Source organism: Mytilus trossulus, chromosome 2 (genome assembly GCF_036588685.1).
Source record: "Mytilus trossulus isolate FHL-02 chromosome 2, PNRI_Mtr1.1.1.hap1, whole genome shotgun sequence".
NCBI classification, from domain to species: domain Eukaryota; kingdom Metazoa; phylum Mollusca; class Bivalvia; order Mytilida; family Mytilidae; genus Mytilus; species Mytilus trossulus.
The window spans coordinates 57,993,506-58,008,859 of NC_086374.1; the positions used below are offsets into that span (position 1 = coordinate 57,993,506).

At 31.7% G+C, this 15,354-nt stretch overlaps 2 protein-coding genes across 4 annotated transcripts in view; both read right to left on the reverse strand.

Annotated features, from left to right (window-relative positions):
- Window positions 1–2,936: 2,936 nt before the first annotated feature.
- The window catches only part of LOC134707627 (uncharacterized), a 30,774-nt gene continuing 18,356 nt past the window's right edge, over window positions 2,937–15,354 (reverse strand). For both annotated transcript variants that reach the window (XM_063567574.1, XM_063567575.1), the window contains 9 exons: window positions 10,131–10,251; window positions 9,286–9,368; window positions 8,921–8,999; window positions 6,753–6,878; window positions 6,378–6,429; window positions 5,792–5,915; window positions 5,067–5,211; window positions 4,199–4,282; window positions 2,937–3,504 (listed from right to left, as the gene is read on the reverse strand). In XM_063567574.1, the coding sequence (XP_063423644.1) occupies window positions 3,349–3,504; window positions 4,199–4,282; window positions 5,067–5,211; window positions 5,792–5,915; window positions 6,378–6,429; window positions 6,753–6,878; window positions 8,921–8,999; window positions 9,286–9,368; window positions 10,131–10,251 (970 nt within the window). In that variant the 3' untranslated portion in view covers window positions 2,937–3,348. The remainder of the gene's footprint in view (window positions 3,505–4,198; window positions 4,283–5,066; window positions 5,212–5,791; window positions 5,916–6,377; window positions 6,430–6,752; window positions 6,879–8,920; window positions 9,000–9,285; window positions 9,369–10,130; window positions 10,252–15,354) is intronic.
- LOC134707629 (uncharacterized) lies at window positions 12,052–15,272 on the reverse strand. 2 transcript variants are annotated; one of them, XM_063567577.1, is made up of 2 exons: window positions 13,866–15,272; window positions 12,052–12,171 (listed from the first exon to the last, which is right to left on the reverse strand). In XM_063567577.1, exon 1 carries the CDS (start codon window positions 15,155–15,157, stop codon window positions 13,880–13,882), a length of 1,278 nt encoding a protein of 425 aa, XP_063423647.1. In that variant the 5' UTR covers window positions 15,158–15,272; the 3' UTR covers window positions 12,052–12,171; window positions 13,866–13,879. The 2 variants fall into 2 exon arrangements, with proteins under 2 accessions (XP_063423647.1, XP_063423646.1); XM_063567576.1 differs by having other exon boundaries at window positions 12,054–12,174.

Sequence of the window (15,354 nt, forward strand, 5' to 3'; positions counted from 1 at the left end):
TGTTAATAACTGTGAGGTCTAAAATCCTTCTTTCTAGAAATTAAAATTGGTAACAAATGAAAACTAGAAAGACAAATCAACAAATCTTTATTCAAAAAGCTATAAACTTTTCAAGAAACTTATTTTTGTGATCATTAATCTAACACTTGAAGTTGTAATTTGAAAAAGATAATTTATCTTCGCACACACAGAAAGTAAAACTGTTTCATCACAATGAAAATCCAGTTTTAATCAATGTTAATTTTTTAAAGAATGTTCGATTTATACAAGAAGGCAAATTACTCTTTGTTTTGTCCTCTTCAATTTTAATGGAATAACACCATAAAATGTTTTCAATGAAAATCGTAAGCTATAAATTTTCAAAATGTATAAAACTGAAATATCATTAAACAACAAAAAAAGCGTGGTCATTTATCATTTAAAATTTCCTGTATTAATAATAAACTGGTGTAAAAAGGGGCTGTTTGATGCCTTCTTTAGTATCCTGAATCTATCACAGTTTACACTCTTTACAATGGTCCAGTAATTAAAATGCATCTAAGAAGAAAAAAAAACATTCTATTTAAAGTTAAGATTATTGATCACTAAAATAATTTTATGAGAAAGCTTTAAAAATAACAAATATGATATTCAAAAACAAAATATAATCTATTAACAAAATATCTGGTACATTTGTATTACATTAAAATCAATAAGTGTTTTTGATTACTGATAGGTCTAAGATATTTTAAGTACCAGTTAATCCTTCTTGCCTAAAAAAAGTACAAAAAAGGAAAACTACATGTATCATTTAAATTTAAACAGATAAAAATTTGTATTTCTTATTCATCTTGGACAGGATGCAGTATGGTATATAGTTCATCAAATTAATATAGAGTGCTTGCCTGTTACAAACTTTGGTGCAAGAGAAATGTTTATTTTGAGTTTTGGAATAAAGAAAGAGTTTGAAATAGCCATTCACATTTAACCACAGTTTAGTCACTGAGAGAAATGCTCATAAAATGATACACAAGTACAAAATCTGTGTTGTGGTAAGCAAAACTAAAAAAATAACAAATATTAAGTTATAAAAAAAACAAATTAGGAGGTAAATAAAAATGGGGAATGTGTCCATGGGACACATATGATGCCCCTGCTTGCCTATAAAATTATAAAGGCACATAACCATGATAACTCAAAATCAATCACTACTGTGGGTAAATAAAAATGGTATGAAAACATCATCAATTCCTGATATATGGTTTGGGAGGTAAAAAGGGACATAAATGTGTAATGATATGTATATATAATTTGCTAAAGAAAATTGTAAAAATTATTCTGATAAAAAAACAAAATAGGTGCACAATAGCATCATAATGTTATCAGTTGTGTATACAAAAGAGGGACAGAAAGACGTTAGAATATACTACAAAGAATGAACAAATGGTAGACTTCTACAATCAATGTTATTTTTTTTGTACATGTTTTAAAAACCATGTGGATAATAACCACACTATACATTGGTAAAAAACTGATGTACCTGTACTCATTACCATCACACAATAGACCATTTTATGTATTAAATTATGCTACCAGACTGACAAGCTTTTAGGCATGTTAGAGATGGAAAAGTTGTCTTACTCCGAAATGGGAAAAGATGTTTGATCCAATTTTAACAGGGAAAAAATTATTGTAAACTTTTTAGAAATTATTTTAAAACTTCCTGATAAAGCTATGTAATAACGGTTTACAAAATCAACTGGTCTTAGAACTGAGACTGAAAAAACACACCTGTTGTGTTAAGCAAACACCCACTAGTACTAGTAGTCCGAAAGGTACTGTGAATTTTTTTATTTTGCTTTAGACCAATGGGCCAGGAAAAGTTATATTTTCATGGATATTTGATTCCATTATTTGTCAAAGTCTGCTGACAACCTCATAGATTATTTGTGCTTCATTAAACTGTAAATTCATGATTTACCGTTACCCACAGAATCCAAGTAATATCTACAGTATTGGCAAACTAAATAGGAGGTAGGTGTTCAAAGGATCCAAAAAGAAAAAGATCCAAAAAGAGCCCATGTTATAAATCGTCAGTTTTAAATTGTTGTCTTACAATGAAGTCCTCCTGATCAGTAGTTCCTGAGAAAAGTGTAATAGATACATTTGTTGGACTAATGGAGAGAGAGAAGAAAAAATGGATGGACAAGGTGAATACAATGTAGCTCCCACTCATAGAGTGGGTTATGATAGCATGGATTTCAGGTCAGAGGGATACAGTTTTGGATGAAGGGCATGTAAGAAACTTCAAAAAGTTAAATCATAAGAATACTGAACTCCGTGGAAAATTCAAAACGGAGAGTCGGAAAGTCCCTAATCAAATGGCATAATCAAAAGCTCAAACACATCAAACAAATGGATATATATTCCTGACATGGTACAGGCATTTTATTATGTAGAAAAAAGGGACAAGTTGTCTATTTACTTTAAAAAGATATGAAAAATGAAATAAATTTATGTCTTTTTCTTTGATTTATGGTATCTTTTATTGTTTAAAGTTTTTTCCAGAAGTTTTAATGATATTTTTGTATTGATAGGTTTTTATTATTCCTCAGAGAACAAAAATACATAATGGAGAGAATTGTATGCAGAAGGCAGCTCAGAAAAGGAAGAGGGAAGCTGCTGTCTAGGACACTGTTATAATTACCGGTATAACATTTTTACTGACATAGAAATGTATCAATAAAATTATGCACATTAATCTTAGGGCTGTTCCAGAAAATATTATGTCCCCCCCAGGGAGGGCACTTTTTTTTTAACCCCCACCACCCACAGAAATAAAATTAAATTAGAACAGCACTCCCTTTGCATTTTGGTATTTCAAATACAACCACCCACATAAAGAAAAAATTGCCTTCCCTGGGGGGGACATAGTATTTTCTGGAACAGCCCTTAAACACATAAGACATAAATATGAACACAATCACTGAATTTTGATTTAAGTCAGCCAACATTCGTATAACCTCAATGCCTAATAATGCAACAAAACTGCTTAAATAATCATTCAATGATATTACATAATGGATACAAATAGAACCCTGACTTCAGTTATGCTAGCTTGGCTTTTTCAGAGACATCTTTTTTTAAAGCTGATAATTCCTGAATTATACATTGTTACCGTCGATAAATGCAACCTGATTATAACAACTCCTGAATTTTATTTTATCCCCACATATGGCGCATACTTGGAGAAAGTCATTGCAATTGGCTAGTTATAGAACACAACAACCATGTGTTTAATTGGGTCCTGATGATCCTGACCTGCTCAAGCAGATAATTGTACAGTCCTATGGAACCAATAAAGTAGTTTCAATATCCCGTATCTACAGGAATTTCTTGAAGATAACTTACACAATACATTACAGTTTCTAAAATGTCTTCAAATATATGTACTCCTTCTCTGTTGGCTAAATCTGCTAAGTACGCGCGTCCCCGGGCGTAGTCTTTCACTCCACATTCAGAAATCTGAAAATGAAATAGGGTATTTTATAGCTGACTATGCAGTATGGGCTTTACTCATTGTTGAAGGCCATACAGTGACCTATAGTTGTTAATTTCTGTGTCATTTGGTCTCTTATGTAGAGTTGTCTCATTGCAATCATACTACATCTTCTCTTTTATATACACAAGGTATTATAGTAACTGATGCAATCATAGACAGAGCATGTTTTTCTTTCTATCGACAAAAATCCATGATAACTTTTTATAGGTTCTGATGACTGTTTTGGGTTATGAGCATAGCAAAAATAACCTTTAAAATGTAACATGTTTTTGCACATAGAAGGAATACCTCCTTTTATTTGTAGGGTCTAGTGAAAATTGTGGTGGCCAAGCAATCAATGTGAAAATGATATACGCTAATGCTTATTAATCTGAATACAATTAAGAATATTACAAACAAATCAACCAGTTATGGTATATTTCAATTCTAATGTTAATATCACTAAATTTATTAATTGTGTGTCTTGCTTGCAAATGTATAATTATGCAAATGTTAATGTATAATGGTTATCCTCTTGTAGCACTATATGTGTGTCTAAGTTGTAATAAATTGTCTTGTCTTGTCTTACAAAATAAAACTGATTAAGCACAAACACTGATGGGTCAATGACTTAAACTATTAACTACATGTATATAGCTATTTCACACTATACCATACCTTTTCTCCTCCTATCATTGCTCCCTCTTTCATCTGCTGTATACATAGTATAACTTTACATCCTAATCCAACATAGTAACCAGCCTGACAAAGACAAACATACAAAAACATAAAAGAAATGAAACATAAGGTCATAGCTACTCTGGAAAAATGTGTGAAAAGATTTAAATGCAGGCTTTTATAGAAACAAAACAGCTAATTGCTTCACGTGATCTATGGTCACCAGTTGATAAAAGAATGATTGTAACCAAGTCTTCATTTTTTTGTTTTACTAAAAATAAATCAACTCTCTAAAAGATCCATCCAAAGGAGTACTGACAATTTTATCTAAGTTCCAATGAAATTCAGACAATGCGATACAAAATGTTTTAAATACTCTGTGTCCTCCATTTGCATTTATGGTTTTTTACTCGACTCATGACTCTTTTTGTCTTGCTTGCCCAGCTTTTTATAAAATATTTATCAATCTGAATCTAGATACAAAATTTAAAGAAATGACACTTCCGGTAAATGATGGATAAAACCTAATCGACGATACCGGGTCAACAGACATAGCCAATGCAATGATACGCGACTCAGGTTCGCATACTTATTTTTATTTATTTTGGTAATCGATCTATTTCCAGTATCATGTAATTTTTATCGTCATGAACATTGATGTTTTAACTTGCTGAACATTGGTTTCTTTTACATAAATTAAACATCTTTATACGTTTTGAAATTAATGTTATGTTTTTGTTGGATTTGAACTTTGTCTTGTATATTTTTTTACTTGTCCACTGGCAACCAAGACAAAAATAATTACTTGTCCGGTTGTTCAAATGTACGAGTCAGGCGAGTCTGGCATAGCATTCCCATATTTACAAACCTCTATCATTGACGATAGTGACCTGGTCCTATCTGTTATAACATAAAGTAACAGTCTACATTTCTCTCTAGCTTGCACTTGTATTGGTATCAGTTTTTGGTTGTACCCTGATATAAAGGGGTTGACATAGGATATACCATTTTTCCTAGAAAGAAAAAAAGAAAAACATATCTATTAATGAATTACATTTTGTAAACCTAAAAAAATCAACAAAAAATACCATAAAAGTTAATAATGAAAATAGCACTTTATAAGACAGATACATCTGAAGAGCTTCTTGGGATTTAGGTCATCAGATTTTCAAAAATCCAAGCCAAGATGATTAAGCAACTTAAGTTAACTTATAACATGATACAAATAAACCTACTACAAATATGAGATGCAGTTTCATACATACAAAATTACAATGTAAATCTTATTCACAAATTCACTGCTCTCCATCTTTTTATCTTCTTCATTTTACTGATGTGTTGTCTATCCTTCCTTTACTTGTGACTTACCATTTCTCCTTGGTATCTTTTGACACTATTCAAAACTACACATGGTCTACCGTCAGTCATTTTTCTTTTCAAATTCTCTGACTTGCTGTTTTATGTTTTGTTTTTGTTTTTAATCTTTTGGGTACAAATTGCTTGCCTGAAATATTGAATGTAAACTGATTTTTTTTTGCAGGTGTTCTAGATCTCGTAGTGAGAATCTAGAATATTTTTTTATTAAGGCCTTACCTGAGAATTGGTATAGCAATCTTATCTCTCCAGTTGGAGTCCCCACAGCTGCCCCCTAAATATACATCCCTGAAGTCTTTCTCTGAATGACAAGGCATGGAATAGCTTGAATGGCCAGAAAATTCTGTCAAAATATAAGAAACAATATACAGCAATAGATAGATATAAGAAGATGTGGTATGAGTGCCAACAAGATAACTCTGCATCCAAGTCATTTGCAAAAAAGTAAACCATTATAGGTGGAAGTAGGGCAATACACAGTAATGAATATATTTCAGGAAATTTTTAATGCATCTTAATTATTTACATTTTACAAATTAAAACCATTTAACTCAAGAAATCTGCACTTCCTAAATGGTAAATTATACTATGAACTTCAGATCTTTATGAGTAATGCAGTTCAACTTAAGACATAAACTTTACCTTTATATTGTTGGATTAATTTATATTAAAAAATAAAAACAATACTTTATTATTTTTATGCTTCCATTAACTAAGTCATTGTCTTGAATTACTACAAAATAAATTTACATGTATACAAACAAACATTAAGACTATGTGTATTCAAAATATATGTTGGACTTACTGCCAAATATAGTGGATATAAAACTTGTTATCTTTTTCTGTACAGTACCTGGCTGTAATATAAAAAAAGCATCAGCGTAACAGAGAATCACACAGAAAAAGTCAAATTTATCAATGGCTTACCTCCTTTATTTTTATAAAACTCATAACTACTTTTCTCATGTATTGTCAATGTGAAATGAGCTATTAGTGGTCACTTAATAATAAATTCCCTTCTTTTTCATTAGACAGACAACAATGGAGAAATAGAATCCCCTCTTTTCTATGGGTTAATCATTTGGGTAAAAAAATCCATCTTTAGCAGACATTTTATTGGTGTTTTATAGTGTGTTGCTGTTTCTGGCATGCACCCAATTACTCATTTCTTATTATATACCTGCACTTGGCTTTCTACCATTATACAACAGAATTCCTCAAAATAATATTTAGAATGTTTGTCTTTTTTCTTTAACCATTTACTATCCAGATCTTTTCCAGTACAGCTTTTATATGCTAGCTTCAACTGCAAAAGAAAAAGATAAAATGTGTATGTGTGATACATTATTTTTAACTGAAATACATTAAGTCATCTTATTTTTATTCCCCTTCCCTTCTTTTTTTGTTGATTAATTTTACAAATCTGACAAGATCCAAAGATAAAGCATAAAAATGCAGCACTATGACCATAATGTAAAGGAGTATTAAGGCCTATTTTTGGCCCACAAAAAAAAAACTTTTTCAAATAGGCACATACTATTTAGAAATGCATAGGGTCAAGAAATATAAATGAAAAACATTAAGATTTTTATGTGATGACGTCACAATTACGTCATAATATGTACAGTTTTCACAAAAACGATGAAAAATACATAATTCATGCAGTTTTCTATCTGTATTTCCATTGTGGAAACATCTTGCCAGCCGAGAAACAACAAAATAATTTTAATAACAGAAGCTTTATTAAAACTATTGACAAAATCTCAACAAATATAAAGTTGTTTCTTGTGTGCGCACATACTTTTTCAATCTAAAATATACTTAAATAAATTAAAATTTGATGAACCAGATGCTCCGCAGGGCGCAGCTTTATATGACCACAGAGGTTGAACCCTAAACAGTTGGGGCAATAACCTTTAAGCTTGATACAGCTCTGAATTTGGATTGTGATTAAATAGTTGACACAACATGATTTCTGAATGTTGTCAAAGAACTTTAACTAATAAAAATTCCAAATTGTTCATTTACCTATTATGGTCAAATATCCAAAATCTAAATACATGGTTAGATTCAGCATAGCATAGAATCCCAAGTTTTCAATTTTTGATGAAATCAAATAATGTTCAATTTTAGACCCTTTAGACCTCAATTTGATATCCGGGCCCAAATATTAAAAATCTAAATACATTGTTAGATTCAACATATTGAAGAACCCCATATATTCAATTTTTGTTAAAATCAAACAAAGTTTATTTTTGGACCCCAATTTGGAACAACTTGAAAACTAGGCCCATAATCAAAAATCTAAATACATGTTTAGATTAAGTATATCAAAGAAACCCAAGAATTCAATTTTTGTTAAAATCAACTATTAAAGTTTAATTTTGGACCCTTTGGACCTGTTAAAATAAGGAAATATTTGTAAACAGGACCGAAAGTTAAGAATTTAAATACACAGTTAGATTTGGCATGTCAAAGAACCCCAATAATTCATTTTTTGATGAAATCAAACAAAGTTTAAATTTGGACCCTTTTGGCCCTTAATTCCTAATACTGTTGGGACCAATACCCCCAAAATCATTCCCAATCTTCCTTTTGTGGTCATAAACCTTGTGTTAAAATTTCATAGATTTCTATTTACTTATCCTAAGTTATTGTGCAAAAAACAAGAAAAATGCTTATTTGGGACCTTTTTTGTCCCCTCATCCCTAAACTGTTGGGACCTCAACTCCCACAATCATTCCCAATCTTCCTTTTGTGGTCATAAACCTTGTGTTAAAATTTCATAGATATCTATTTACTTATCCTAAGTTATTGTGCAAAAAACAAGAAAAATGCTTATTTGGGACCTTTTTTGTCCCCTCATCCCTAAACTGTTGGGACCTCAACTCCCACAATCAATCCCAACCTTTCTTTTGTGGTCATAAACCTTATGTTAAAATTTCATAGATTTCTGTTTACATATACTTAAGTTATTGTGCAAAAACCAAGAAAAATGCTTATTTGGGCCTTTTTTGGACCCTTATCCCTAAACTGGTGGGACCAAAACTCCCAAAATCAATCCCAACCTTAATTTTTTGGTCATAAACCTTGTGTTTAAATTTGATAGATTTCAATTTACTTATAGTAAAGTTATAGGGCGAAAACCAAATGTCTCTGGACGACAAAAATTATACCTTGTACCTTAGTCAAGTTTCAGTAATTTTGGGGCCAAATTAGGGCCTTATTGCCTCTACTCCTTTGCACAAAAAATCTTATATTGAAACAGTTATTTATATGGAATCGATAAAAATGTATCCATTCCTAATTGTCAAGGTCACAATTAATACTAATCTGAATCATACTTACTTCTTGAGGAGTCAATTGCTGATCATCTACTGTAGTAAAACTAGCACTGTCCATTGAGTTAAAGGCTTCTCTCATTTGTCTGAAAAACAATCATATTTACTCATAAACTGAATATCATGCTTTGGCAAAATCGGCAGATGATCATAAAAAATAATTTGTATTTTGTTGTACATTTTGAATTCTTGGTTAATCTATAACCCTTGAAAAATAAGAAACTTGAAATCCTACAAAAAATAATGAAGCTGCAGATTATTTTTTTTAGAAATATTCAAAGCATATATCCACCTGAGGGTTCTACACTAGTAGCTAATTAGTATTTCTTTATAAAACAAAAATATTTTCAAATTTAAGCTATAATATCTTACAATAGTGTTTCTCCAACAGGAATATGTCCATGAATAACAGGCTGAGCACCATGCTGCAAGTCTAAGTCTTGAACTCGCAGACCCTGCAAAATAAAACACATTTATTTAGCTAACAACAAATTTAAAATACATTTAATATCTATTCCTTCAATATGAAAAGCCAGTCTGAAAGTTGTGTCTTATATATTGAAAAGTTTACAACAGACACTGATTTTCCAATTTTATGACTGTTAAAAATGAAGCAGTTCAATTGTCCATTATAATAAAATTTGAGAAAATATCTTTATGGATTTATTATAATATAAAACAGCTTCGCCTTGAGTCACCTGTCATGGTTTCTAAGAATGAAGTTAAATAAGTTCTCAATTTTATATCAGAAATTTATGAAAAACAATAGGGAGGTTATTTTAAAAGATATATTTAGCCACTAGGCACCAAAGTTTAAGGGACGACATCAAAAGATCAATGTAGGAAACTTAAAAAAACTTTTTTAATGAATAAAACCCCATTTATCAGAAATGTAAAATCTAAAATTTATGAAAACATAAGGGAGCTCATGTCAAAAGATATACACAATTCACCAAAGTTATATACAATTTGGGTAAAGAGTTTATGAGTTAATGTCTGACATGTTGAGGAAGGAAGGACAGACTGATGGACAACAGTATACCATATAGTATGTCTTCTTTTTTTGTATAATGCTCAGATCATATTTTCTTAAAGTATGTACTCAGAAAATAAAGTTAACTATAAAACTGGTCATAAGATATAAAGATATATATATATAACATTCATTAAAAATTTCAAAAAAAATCCTGAATTGTTAAAAAATTTATGAATTTTACCTGATTCAGGACAATTTCTGTACATTTCAAAGCTGTATCTATATCAGTAAATACTGGAACAGAATTCCTCTCTACCAGATCTTCTAATATCTTACGTCCTCTGCATAAATCACTCTTTTCCCTATAAAGGAAGGTCAAAGTCATTTAAAGTAATAATACAGAAATAGTCTGACATTCAAAATTGTAAAATAATCTTGAAACTTTAATCATAAAATTATCACTTTCATAGCTTTGTTTCCTGGGATATATTTGCCTGCTATTATAGTAATACTTATAAATTACCCATGTATATCACATCTCAGAACCAATCACTCATAGAAAGGGAAAATCTCAATAATTGAACAAAAGCCAACGGCTATGTAATAATGCTTTCTTTTGTTAGTTCTGCCAATAATGCCAAAATGAAGAGAATTTTTTGCTATGAAATCCTTACCCCTCCCTCTTGTAATTCCAAAACTAAACAAGACTTACCTTGGTAAAAGTTGAAGTTCAGTTGGAATTTAACGTAGTCATCTTTAGTTGTAGGGATCAGATGAGATGTTCGTGCGCATGTGTAGCTTCAGTCTTCAAAGTCGAAGGGTTTGTGCATACAAAAGTACTAAGTACAACATCACAAAAAAAGAGGGAGGGATATCGGGAGGGCATCTGATCCCTACAACTAAAGATGACTACGTTAAATTCCAACTGAAATTCAACTTTTACCAAGGTAAGTCTCGTTTAGTTTTGGAATTTAACTACGTCATCCCGTTTCCGGGACCAGATGAGACTTCAAAGAGCACAAGCCCTGAGATAAGTCAAAAAGTTATATTAAAAACCTCAAAAAAAAAAACAAATATATCCCTATATACAAAGTTCATTTACAAATAAAGTTCTATGTACTCAGAACAGCTCTCTGAAAACGTTGTTCATCTGACTCGATCGGCTTCTTGTAGAATTTAGCAAAAGTCTTTTCACTGGTCCAACCAGCTCTTCGTAAAATACATTCCACAGGAATCAGATTATGGAAAGCCTTAGAAACAACTGCTGATCTAGCGCTATGTGAAGAATAAGATTTTAAATTAATTCCTGATTTTGACATCACAGTTTTGATCCATCTGCTAATTGTTTCTCTTGAAACGGCTTTAAACGGTTTCACATAACTTATAAAAAGTTTCTGACTATTACCACGAGCTTGAGCTGTTCTCATCAAATATTCTTTTAAAACAGTAAAAACACACAATCTCCTATCTGGAGGATAAGCAAAAAGTTCAACAAAATGTACATTAAACCCAGGTCTATTCTGTTTTAATAAACCTGAATAAAACAAAGTATAACTATCCTTTCCTTTAACTAAATTGTCTAAACATAGCAAAAACAACGACTGTGTCCTACAAGCCGTGGATAAAACAATTAACATTACTAACTTCAATGTTAAAACTTTCAACGAAATATACTTTACGGGAGATAACTTCCGTAAAAAAATAAAAACTTTAGATACGTCCCAAGTTTCACTATATCTAGGTTCTGAAGGTCGCAAATTATAAACACCTTTTAAAAATCTGATGATTGTAGCTTTAGAGCCAACTGTCACTCCATTAAACATTATTCCTAAGGCTGACAATGCAGATCTTGCACAATTTATCGTACTATAACTTAATCCTTTATCAAAAAGCACTGTTAAAAAATCTAAGACTTCATTTAAAGCTGGTTGAAGTGGATCAATTTTCCTTTTACTACAGAAACGGAACCATTGCTTGACATAAGTTGAGTATTGCTTTTTCGTACTGTCTCGCCAAGACGCCAAAATGATTTTGGAAGCCTTGTCTGAAATGCCTTGGTTTTCCAAATTTTTCCTGATAACCGACAAGCAAGAAACTTTAACTGATTGTGAAGAGGATGAATCTTTTCCGTTCCTGGAATGGACAGAAGTCTTTTCTTTCGAGGCAACATTTTTGGAAAGTCTATCAACATTTCTAGTAAAACTGGATACCATGCCTGAGTCGGCCATAATGGTACAATCATCAGAACCTCTGCACTGTCTTTCTGAACTTTCTGTAGACATCTACTAATTAGAGAAAAAGGGGGAAAAAGATAATAAAATACCTCATCAGACCATAAAATACTAAAAGCATTTACAAATACTGCCTCAGGGTCAGGTTTCCACGACGAGAAACTCTTAACTTGACAATTTAATCTAGAGGCAAATAAATCATGGTCTGGAGTACCCCAAATCTCCACTAATTTATGGAAAACTTGCTTATCAAGCATCCACTCTAAATGATCGTCAATTTTTCTTGATTCAACATCTGCAGCGTTATATTTACCAGGAATATGTTCTACTGAAATCCATATATTTCTTTCAATACACCAAACCCACAAAAGTTTGGTTATTTCATTCATTTGCTTGGATTTTATACCACCCATATTGTTAACATAAGCAATTGCACTAGAATTGTCACAAAAAATCTTCACATGTATATCTGAATAATTTTTACAAAAAGCCTTCAGAGTATAAGAAATGGCTAACAATTCCAGAACATTTATGTGATAAGTTTGCACAACATCATTCCATCTTCCTTGAGTTTTTTGGTCTTTAAATAAAGCACCCCAGCCTTTTAATGAGGCATCAGTTGTCATAGAAAAATCTGGATTTTTCCTATTAATGACTCTTTTCTGACAATGTAAGTTTTCAACCCACCATTTTAAATCTGCTTTCATGGCAAATGTTATAGTCATATTTTGATCAAAATTCCCAAATGAAAATTTTAAAGCCTGCATCTTTTCAATTTCTAAATTTCTGTAATATAAATGACCAAAATCCACAGCTGAAAGAGTGGATATTAGCAAGCCTATAACATGGGCAACTAACCGTATACTAGCTACGTTTTTCTTGATCAGATTCTGACATTCTAATACAATTTTTTCTACTTTTTCTTTTGGCAACACAACTGTCATAGATACAGAATCAATAATATTGCCTAAAAAGACAATTTGTTTAGCAGGCTTGAACACAGATTTTCTTTCATGAATTATAAAACCAAGCCACTCCATTAAATCATTAGTATTTTGTACATTTTCTATGCACTCATCTTCAGTATCTCCAAGCAAAAGAGAGTCATCAATATAAGCTACATTCATATAACCAAATTGCCGTAAAGTTGCAAAAACAGGCTTCATTAACTTTGTAAAGATTCTAGGTGCTGATAGCAAACCATTTGGTAAACAGGTATATTGAAAAATAGTGTTTTTCCATATAAAACGTAATAGTTTCTGATGTTCCTCTGCTATAGGAACAGAATAATATGCATGACGCAAATCAATTGAACTTAAAAAACAATTTGGTTTCACCAATTTTAAAGCCATTTCAAAAGTGTCCATCTTGAAATGATGGGGAATAATAAATTTATTCAATTCTTTTAAATTAAGAATCACTCTATGCTCATTTGTATTTTTCTTTGGAACTGTAAAAATTGGAGATATATATTGATCTGTATCAAATTTAACTTCCACTATTACACCTAATTTTTTCAAATTTTCTATTTCGTCATTTATAATCTTTTCCTGGCCTTTATCAAAAATTCTTTGATATGGTGTGAGACTTTGAGTGGGTATTGAATTATCAATAAATTCAAGGTGACAGTGTTCAACTGTATCCAAAATAAATTTATCAGAAGTAATTTTTTGCCAGTTTTCAACATAATTTTTCAATCTACCTGCTGTAAAAGGTTTAATATCAGAGACACCCGCTAAACTTACCTGTTTAGCATAATTTACTTCCTCAGGAAACTTGGAACACCTCTCAAGTTTTTTGAACCACCTTGATCATTTGAATACTGGCCTCTACCGCCGTAACCACGGCCTCGACCACCTCTGTATCCACCACGACGAGACCCTGCATGGCCTCTACCAAAACCTCGTCCTCTACCAAAACTACCTCCTCGAGAAAAACCATTTCCTCTACCTCTTGCATTATTATTATTATTTAAATTTCGACCAAGTCTGTTCATGTCTTGAATTTCTTTCGACTTTTGATGGACATTGTCACCATAAAGCATGTCAGTGAAAGGAATTGAGGGTGAACTTAAATGATGATATTCAGGACTTAAATCAAATCTTTGATATTCCTTTCTTTTTATATTAGTCATCTTGTTATATTGTGACAGTAAAGCTATGGAATCAATCCCCAAATCTATGCAAGACTGCATTTCTTGTTGACAGTCGTCACCCAATTCAGATTTTAGTTTGCACAACATATTTAATAATTTTGTAATGTTACATGATGCTTTAACAACAGTCTCTTGATGTTGTTGTATGACCGAATCAAAAGATCTAGTTTGAGGAGAGAGTAAATCCCAAATGAGCTGATTTACTCTAGTCCTTGTAAGAGAAACACAATTCTCTGGTCTAGCTACTGATTTCATCAGTTCATTGTATTTTTCATCAGATATTCCCTCACGGAAAAATTCATTAACCGTGTCAGCTAAAGTGTCATCTACACTTGTATCAACATTATCTTTTGACCTATAAGCTTGAGCAGCAGCTTTAAAAACATTGTCACCCTCTTTGTCAACAGTTTTTTGTTTTTTAGCTGGAGGTTCTGCAACCTCAGTATCACCAACATGATCATTATTGTCATTATTATTTTCATCATAAACCTCAGGGTCTGCACCCTGGCTTTCATCGTAACCCTCAGGCTCAACGTAATACAATTCGTCGACCATCGACTTGAGAGACACAAAATCAGTTTTTTGGGAACTCTGTTCCTGTTGCATGTTCTTCAGAACTGAAAAAACCTCAGCTAAAGTGGGCTCTTTACTAGCTTCGCCAGTATTTTGACTCAGACCTTTAAGTCTTGAAGCAACAGTTCCGGCCTCGCCGGAGCTGACAATTTTTGCACCACTACTACAACTATTTGTATCGTCATTCTTTGAACGAGAATCATCACCGGATGATTTTCTTTTAGGATTTTTACCTTTTGCCTCATTTGAAGCACTTGAACCTTTCTTCAAGGATTTTGAATCAGTTTTCGAGAGCATGGCATCCGCCATTGTTTACACCAAAAAATATCAACTGCCGTAAAACGGTCTATTTATCGTAAATTTACAACAGAGAAAAATATAAAAAAATTAATATAAACAATAAACCCCTCGAGTTTATTTACATATTAAACAACAAAAAAAAAAAATAACTACCTCGTAGTTATTGTGATAAAATATTTCATTATAGAAGCTACAATTACAGACCA

What these genes read in the sequence shown, in the direction of transcription:
- LOC134707629 (XM_063567577.1), bottom strand. Translation starts at nt 15,157, where the DNA reads ATGGCGGATGCCATGCTCTCGAAAACTGATTCAAAATCCTTGAAGAAA.